The sequence below is a fragment of the Chiloscyllium punctatum genome, chromosome 44, assembly GCF_047496795.1.
Source record: "Chiloscyllium punctatum isolate Juve2018m chromosome 44, sChiPun1.3, whole genome shotgun sequence".
In the NCBI taxonomy this organism is placed as follows: Eukaryota; Metazoa; Chordata; class Chondrichthyes; order Orectolobiformes; family Hemiscylliidae; genus Chiloscyllium; species Chiloscyllium punctatum.
In genome coordinates this window covers 2,794,450-2,803,574 of record NC_092782.1, presented here as the reverse complement: position 1 = coordinate 2,803,574, position 9,125 = coordinate 2,794,450, and the positions used below count along the sequence as shown (strand labels likewise).

Below are 9,125 nucleotides of genomic sequence, written 5' to 3'. Positions count from 1 at the left end.
CTGGTTGCAACTGTTGGTACCACAATTCGGGTGATTTTATATAGTTTCCTGTAATTGATGGTGGGCCATCTGGTTTCTTAACCAGCCATATTGATGAAGTGTTGGTGACCTTGGCCACCTTCCCTTTGGGGAAAGTGTGACTTTGGGTCTGGTCCATTTATCACTCTCTTGCCCTCTATACAACCATTGTCATATTTGTAACTGGTGAACACACTGTTATGCTCTGTGAGAATTGCCTGTGCTGCTGGGTCCTTGGGGTACAAAAGACTCAGGCTAAGGTACAAAAAAATCTTTATTGGCATGGAATGCACAGGGATGTGATTAACTTTTGCCAAACATGTCATACATGCCAAATGGTAGGTAAGCCCCAGGCGGTAATTAAAACCAGCAGCTTTGTTGCCAAATCCCGCATTTGAAGAACCTTTCACATGGGTTATAACTGATTGTGTAGGTCCCCTCCTGAGAAATAAATGTGTGAACCGGTACTTGTTAACCGTAATGGCTGTGTCTATCAAATTTCCAGAGGCAATTCCATTATGGAGTATCAAGGCAAATAGTGTACCAGAAGAGTTAGTAGCTTTCTTCACACGGTACGGGCTACCCAGAAAGATTCAGTTGGACCAAGGGTCAAATTTTACTGCTAGGCTATTTAAGGAGGTTATGGATAGCTTAGGGTATACAACATGTTCAATCCAGTGCATATCATCCTGAATACCAGGCAGCTTTAGAAAGGTGGCATCAGACTTTGAAGACCATCTTGAGAGCATACTGTCAGGATTATCCAAATGATTGGAATAAAGGTATCCCATTCATATTGTTTGCCATTAGACATTCCCCAAACGAATCTACTCTATTCACTTCTTTTGAGTTAATGTGAGAGAGGCCCTTTGAAATTAAAGAAAAATTGACAAGACCAAAGTCCGAGATCTCACACTTAGATTATGTATCGGAGGGGAGGTAGTTCATGTGCTACCTGTCACACCTCCTGTCTGCATGCTACCGGCAACACAATCTGGTGCACTTTGGCCCATTTCTCTTCTGCACTAACCTGCTGTAGTCTCCATTTCTGCCTTGGGATTCTATCTTTCAGATCAAAACCCTCCAGAATATTCTCTGCCTCCTTTTTGGAGTACACATCCACATATATATCTTTTATCATTTTGTGTTGCTGTTGCAAGTCTCTTCACCTTTCACGAGTAAACACTTCTATCTGACCCTCTGCCTGTTCAGACTTTTCCTCCACCATTATGTCAAACAGGGAGTCCACTAACTAAACCTCAACTCCTTCATCTTTCTCTTTTCACTTCGTGCTGTGACTTATTATAGTGGGATCTGGTTACTACAGTCTGGGAAAATACCAGGATATTTCTGTTTTAACTCCTCAGTTTCTTCTCCACAACTAGGGATGTCACTCCCACCTTGGATTCTGCCAAATCATTCCCAAAACAAACTGAATTCCTCAAACTGACACACTGTCAATCTCTCCCAGTGTAACTTCCCCAGTCTTGAGTTGGCAGTCCAACCTGATCTTACATAGGGGAACGCTAAATTTCTATCTATCTATTCCATAAATTACCACACTCTCAGGTAACACATCAGAGAGAGTGCATATTCGCTCATCCCTTACTATCAGCAACTGTTTAGATCCTGAATATCTCAAAATTATAACTTCTTGTCCGTCTGTCCTTGTTCTTTCCGAGTAAACTTTTCCGACAGGTGTGAATTCTTTCATGAAATCTGCTACTAACTCCATACTCAGCCCCTGCCTAGGCTGCGCACTCTCCTGCAGCTCCTCAGCTCTTGTTGGGGTCTCCTTTACTAACTTCACTAATGCTACTGGCTTAGCTTCTTTTACCACATCTTTTTCCACAGTGCCTTTCTTTAATGACCAGCACTGTGATTTTACATGTCCCACTTTACCACAGTGGAAATACCTGAGGTCTTTCACCTTCTTTCCATTTTTTTGGGCTTTTTTTTAATCCTGTGGTAAATTCTTATCAGTGCTCTCTATTCTTGGTTTCATAACATAGGATGTCCCCTTCTCCAACTTCTATCCTTCAGAGGACAAAATTCTGGCCGGAAGCTTGTCTTATGCACCAACATGTATTCATCTGCTAATTCTGCTGCCCTTCTCACTTCCTGAACTTTCTGTTCCTGAAATCTTACCATCTCTGGAAGTGAGTTTTTAAACTCCTCCAGCAGAATAATCTCTCAGATTCTTAATGGTCCTATCGATTTTCAAAGCATGCACCAATCTATCAAAATGACTGTGTTTAATTCTTTCGAACTCAGCGTAAGTCTGACCTGGTTCCTTCATAATGTTTCTGAACCACTGTCTATATGCTTCTCGTACCAGCTCATAAGCACTTAAAATAGCCTGTTTAACCTCTTCCTAATCTTGTGACCCCTCATCTGACATAGTGGCAAATACCTCACTAGCTCTGCCTACCAGTTTAGTGTGAACTAGCATTACCCATAAATCCTCAGACTACTCCATCTGCCCAGTCAATTTTTCTAATGAAATTAAGAAGGCTTCAACATCTTTCTCACTGAAATGTGGCAGAGTTTTGATATATTTGTATATATCACTGCCTTCTCTTTTAATCTCCATCCTGTTAACTTGACTTTGCTGACTCAGTTGCAACTTCTCAAGTTCAAATTCTCTCTTTCTGCTCTGATAAGAACCTTCTTTCCTTTTCCTCTCTGTCTTTCTCTCTCCCTCTCTTCTCAGCTAAGAAGCTTCTCTCTTTTTCCTCTCCCTCCCTCTCTCTCTGTTTATCTTCTAACTGCACTTTCCTCAATTGTAATTTAAATTTTTCTACCTCTACTGAACATGTCTGTTCCTCTGACACACCTAAGTGTTTGAGTAATTCTCTTACAATTTCAGATTTACTTTTGTGCTTGGTTAAACCCAAATCTAACTTATTTCCTAATTCTAAAAGTTTTTCTTTCCTTCTAAACTTCCTTTGCAAATTTGAGAATCATATTCAAATCCCAGAACTACTTTAGCAATTTTAAGACCCATTTCTCTCACATTCAATTTAATCAACCACTGAAATTAAACAAATTGCCTCACCTACATTTTATTTAAAGATCTTGGACACTAGCCGCAAGTGTTTAAATATGCTGGGATTTTTCATACCCCCAAATCTATTCAAATCTGTCTAAACCAGTTCAAATCCAGATGACAAGTCCCCAAACTTTTAAGACACGGGTAAATTCTCCTGCTTAATTTAAACCAGCAACACGGAAAAGATTTATCTGTGAAAATCCGAAAAATGAACAACTTTATTTCTTAAAGTATAACAGAGAATAATTAACAAATAACTATTTACAACTCTTTCCTCTAATCTATCTTTTTCTTTCCCTTCTATAATATTAGTTCAATAAAAGCCCCGGTGAAGACTTACCAAAAATTCAAATTTAAAAACCAGCCAGCGGTCGAATCTTCTTGTTGTATCTTCCTCTGTAGATTTGTTCTCCAGGCCAGTGTTGATGTTTTTCTCTGTGCAAACTCTTTCTCTAGACAGGTACCCCTCAGAGAGTTCTGACTAACAGCCTACATTTCTTTCGACATTTCTCCCCTAGCTGTTCAATTTTTCCCAGTCTTTTACCCCCAAAGCGTCAGATTATGTCATTGGCTTTTAATATTGTCAATATACTAAATTCAAACTTGATTGGAATTTGGTATTTTTGGGAGGTATAATTTAAACTGATTGGCCTAATTCAAATTTGTTTTTGTCTGCAGGCAACCAGCTACCCTAGCTGCTGGACCACATTACATTGTATCTTATTCAGAACACTTGGTGCAGTCAGGTAGTTCTGCGAGCTTTTAACTCTCTTAAAGGTGCTGTACATCCACATCTTCATAACAACTTTCAAGGAACGATACACCTACACCCCTAAGTCTCTTTTTTCAGCAATACTCCCAGGGGCCCACCATTAAGTGTATAAATCTTACCTTGACTTACTTTTTCAAAATGTAACACCTCATATTTATCTACATTTAACTCCATCTGGCACTCCTGGTCCATTGGCCCATTTGAGGAAGGTCCCATTGTACTCTGAGAAAACCTTCTTCACTGTCCACTAACACCACCAATGTTGGTGTCATCTGCAAATTTACTAACCATCCCTCCTATATTCACATCCAAATCATTGAAATAAATGACAAAAAGCAGTGGAGCAAACATCAATCCTAGTAGTACATTACTGATCACAGACCTTCAGTTTGAAAAACAACCCTTCATCACTACCCTCTGTTTCCTACATTCAAGCCCATTTTGTGTCCAATTGGCTAGCTCCCCCAGGTTCCTATTTGGCTATAACATTGCTGAAAATTTATGGAAAGGTATTTTCGAGAATGCTTACCTCTGTTTGCAACTATTCCAGTGGCAATTATTTCTCATGTTTCGTTCTGCCTGTTTTACACACGCGCCAATGTCAGCTGCTGTCAGACCATGAGAGAGATACAGTATATTGAACAGCTTAATCTCAAAAATTAAAATAATGAATGTTCATTGTTCTCCCTCTGAAACAAGAATATTCTTGCATAATTCCTATATAAGCCCTGCATAATTCCTGCTGGACTGCATTACTCTTAAATATATCTTTTGCCTTTCTAATTTGTTTTTGTCTCTGTACGTCACACAATGTAAACCAACCCCCAAGAAACAGTCAGAAGACAATCAACCACAGCCATCCACGTTTGCAATGACTCTCTGTCCCTGCATTGACAATATTTTTTCAATGTACTGTGTTGAATTTACTTTTGTTAATAAATAAGATTTAAAATCTTCATTCAGGCTGTGGTATACTTTGTGTTAGGCTTTTGGGTGATTTTTGAGTGAACGCGAGTGATATTTCTTGCTCGTCTGCCCCAGTGCCACTTTTCTCTTAGGTCCCATTATTTCTATTAAGCGATTTTCTATTCAATGAGATTTCACTCAAATGCAACTACCTATACTTCACAATGTTATTTGGGGGAATTGTACTGTTTCCCAAAGCAGTGTTTACATGGAGGATGACACATAAATAGAATGGGTGGTCAGCCTACTGCCTTCCTGCCAATCTTAACCTAAGTCCAGCCCAACACTTTGATGGCCACACAAGGCAGCATCCAGTTTGCGCAACCTTAGGCCGGTTTCTCCTTCTGCTGCAACAGTGAGTGCTGGGGAAGGCAAAATGAAGAAGGCCAGCTCGACTTTCATAGCCTCGGGTTAAAAAGTGCAAATAACGGTAACTGCTTTGGATAGGTACTTTGTGCCCATTGGGCGCACCCTCCCCCCTCCCCATAATGATCGTTCCCCCTAATACCCTCCAGACCCAGACAACTGAAGCTCCCCTCCCTAATTGCTTCCTGACCAAAGATTACAGTGACATGTACATTATATATGCATAGATCCTCTCCTCATTGGGGCTGTTTGTGGTATTGGCTGCTGCTAAAACGGAGTTTGCCTCATCCGAGAGCCAAACAGTTTGGCAAGCAGCTAGATGGTGGGAAATACTGTCCCTGAGGAACAACGATTCCACCCTCAGTTCATTAAGTCTGCAAACAATATTATCTGTATTGTGTGGCCACTTAAGTCTGTCTTGAGCCTACTGACTTTTTCAATGGGATAGAGGTTAGGTTTATGTTTAAAAGAGAAGGGAATATGTCCCCCCACTTCTACAAAATTCAGGTCCCACTGACATTTTTTTTTAAGATTAAGCAAGAATATTTCCTAGACACAAGATAGTTGAGCAATGACTTTTACCAATTTAGGTAACTTAGAGTGGAGTTGGGTCCTTTAGTCTAATTTTATTAGTAAAGATGACTCCCAGTATGTGTTACAAAATGTTAACAAATATTTTGACTATTTATTGCGATAGATTATCTGGTAACTAACACATTGTAGTTTGAGATCCCTAGTCTGTGCAAATAGGAAGCCACATTTACTACATTATGACAGCGAATACTTTATACAATATTGTTAAACTACTTTGTAGCCAAAGATCAGAAATGATATTAATGCTCATTAAAAATGTGATGCAGAAGTCAAATTCACAAGTTACTACATGTTCTCTGCCATCACTAAATTCAAAACAATGGCTTTCAAGATCGTTAAATATAAAATTTTGCAATAAAATACATTTTAGACCAGACTTCATTTGAGATTTTATTAAATATAAAACTTCATACTTCATATAAATTTTTATACACGTCAACAATGAAGAATTAAGGTGAGCTTTTAAGGACAGCAAATAGTATAACAACACTGTCACTTTCCATCCCATTTTTGAAAATATTTTAAAAGTTGCTTTCAACCTGACCATTAGCAACTTTTTTTCCTCTGCAAATGTACTGAAGACGACTTAGGTACCCACCCTACCAGTTTAAATTAATACCTTTGTCTAGGGGTTTGCACCTACCTCAGCCTCAAATGAATGCCAGTACAGTAACTGATAAACCCTGTATGGGGTATTGACCACTTCTGAAGTGAATATGTGGCTTGATAAAATATAATTTGGGCCATTTCTATTGTTCATTCCACACAACAACAGAAGCTCGTCATGTTTCTTAAATTCTGTTCAATCCAAGAAATAATGGTATAGATTTAGGGTAGAAGAAAAAATGTGGTTACAAGATATGCCCACAATGGATTCCATCTTAATCTGTTCTAATTGAATTAAATTGCTCCACTTTAAGCATGTAACTATGCACATTCAGGTTTTCTCTCTGCATGCCATCAAGCTGAGGTTTAAGTTCGAAATAGTAAGGATGAAAATCTATCCTATATTAAATAGGGAGATGCTGAATTGAGCTGCAAATTCTAAAAAGGAAAAATAAAACTGTGAATGATTTTAGACATGAATCTTCTACCCATTTCTGAAAAAATGTAAAGACCACAATTAAGTGAACTACGGGTGTTTAGTGAACATATGGAAAGTGGTGATGGGATAGGGTGATGATTAAGACACATTTTGCATTGGTGGGGAATATTCCACAAGGAGAGTCACAGATGAACAATAGCCAATGTTACTACTGCTTAGTCCCTCACAAAAAGTACAGTACTTCAGTATGTATAATTTGCAAGTTATTGGCCACAAACATACTACTGTAAAACAAGAAAAACTGTTTGATTTTAAAAACAGACTAGTCATGTCAGTTAACAGTAAACTTAGCACCAGTGTGACAGTCAGCAGTCTGCAGCAGAAATGAGATTAACAAATACAGCTTTGAAACACTGTTCCAACAAGCTTAAGTCTAAATGTTAAGCAAAACAAAAAAAAAGACATGCATGGATTAAATCTCCTGTAATGAAGAAAATACATAATCTACATCAAAGGTGAGCAGTAATCTACCTGCTGTAAATCACCAATTCTGTTCCAAGTAAGTGGAACATAAACTATATATACACACAAAATAAAATTTATGCAGCAAAACCAGACTAAACATACAGATAAAATGCATATAAAAATACAAACAATTAGTTCTACATTTTAAAACAATGTTGAAGCTATCTTCATGTTTCTACTGATTGTAAAATCCATGAATTGCTCCTGAAGCACCATTAAACCCAAATACAGAAAAGTGAACAGCAAAATATTACTTTGAGGGCCAATGAATACATGCAGTTTGCACAGCAAGGTGTTGCTGAAGATATCAAGTTCCTCACCTATTCTGAAACGGAATTCATTGTTTTTTTTCCTGCAGACATTAAACTCAATGGTTTACCTTCAGTCTTTGCAAACTCTCTCTTACGTTGGCATCCTATATAAAAGTATTCACGTTTTTCTTTTCAAATGTTTTGATTCTCACTTCATAGAAAAATACTAAACTATTTTATAATTCCCTTAAATTTATTTCTGAAATTAGGACAATTAAAACTGACGGCCAATTTAAAAAAAACTGAGCAAGGCCGCAATTATTTAGTAAAAATGCAATATAAATTTAGCTTCAAGTGATATTAAATAACTTCGTATAATTGGGTGGTTTTGACATTTTATATATATATGCGCAATTATTCAAATAGATTTAAGTGATGAACAAACTATTCTACACAGGCAACGTACAAAGATGCAATACAAAAACAAAACAAACACTACAAACCAAAACATGTGTGCTCCTTTTATTAACCTTCTGCACTCAAGGAGCATGTGATGCTGTAGTACCTGCCGATGCTAGATTATTGAACAGAAGCTTTCGCAAAATGCCAGAATAAAATGGCCCATACACCTGTATATTGTAATTAATAATACAGACAAATTGGGATCCAATCTCCTCGAGTTCAACCTGAATAGGGGTAAGGCCTCCTGGAACAACTGAAACAGTCTTCCGCTGATTTGGCACACTGAGCAAATTTCTAATGTACTGTTCAATCCGATTATCTGAAAATTAAATAAAACAACCAACATAAATATGATAGAAACACAAAGTTGGACCATATTGAAAGACGTTGTTTGGATCACAATTTACACTCTGAATATAAGCTCAGTTGGCTGGTTTGCAAAGCAGAATGATACGAGCAGCACAGGTTCAATTCCTGCAACTCTGAAGTTACTGTGAAAGCCCTGTCTTGTCAACCTCACCCCTTGCCTGAGGTGTAGTGATGCCCAAGTTCTTTGAGACGGTGGCTAATTTCACTTTTGCCACTGACTATGTTGAAATCAAGCCCATTAGCTATTGTGAAAAATGTGCAAACTTAGATTGTTTTAGATTAGATATAATTATGCTTGCTTGTGCATTTGCTGAGTAACAATTTCTCCCTCATCTTCTATTCAGTGTACAGTAATATTACATTAGTAATCACAAAAAGGAAGTCCTACCCACAAAAGCCAAAATTTGCTTTCCTTCCCCCTCCCACTACATGATGTGTACCATTCTTACCATCACCCAACCCAGGCATGATCTTTTAAAATGTATTGTTTTATTTACAGCATTATATATAAAGTCAAAAATCTAATGCATTTCCATTCTCTTTTACTTTTTGATGGGTACGACTTACAGCTGTAGTTATTTTTCGAAAATATGAATGGAATTTTCCAACTTTGATCAAAATTCAGAGTAGGGATAATGTTAAGACATGGAGTTTACTCTGTTACTTAAACCCAAACACCATAAAAGCTTGCCTCGCCTCGTAATC

The 9,125-nt window shown here is 37.8% G+C and overlaps 1 protein-coding gene across 7 annotated transcripts in view; it reads right to left on the bottom strand.

Annotated features, from left to right (window-relative positions):
* Positions 1-6,145: 6,145 nt before the first annotated feature.
* The window catches only part of LOC140466670 (T-complex protein 11-like protein 2), a 47,867-nt gene continuing 44,887 nt past the window's right edge, over positions 6,146-9,125 (bottom strand). For all 7 annotated transcript variants that reach the window (XM_072562118.1, XM_072562115.1, XM_072562117.1 and 4 more), the window contains one exon: positions 6,146-8,370. In XM_072562118.1, the coding sequence (XP_072418219.1) occupies positions 8,129-8,370 (242 nt within the window). In that variant the 3' untranslated portion in view covers positions 6,146-8,128. The remainder of the gene's footprint in view (positions 8,371-9,125) is intronic.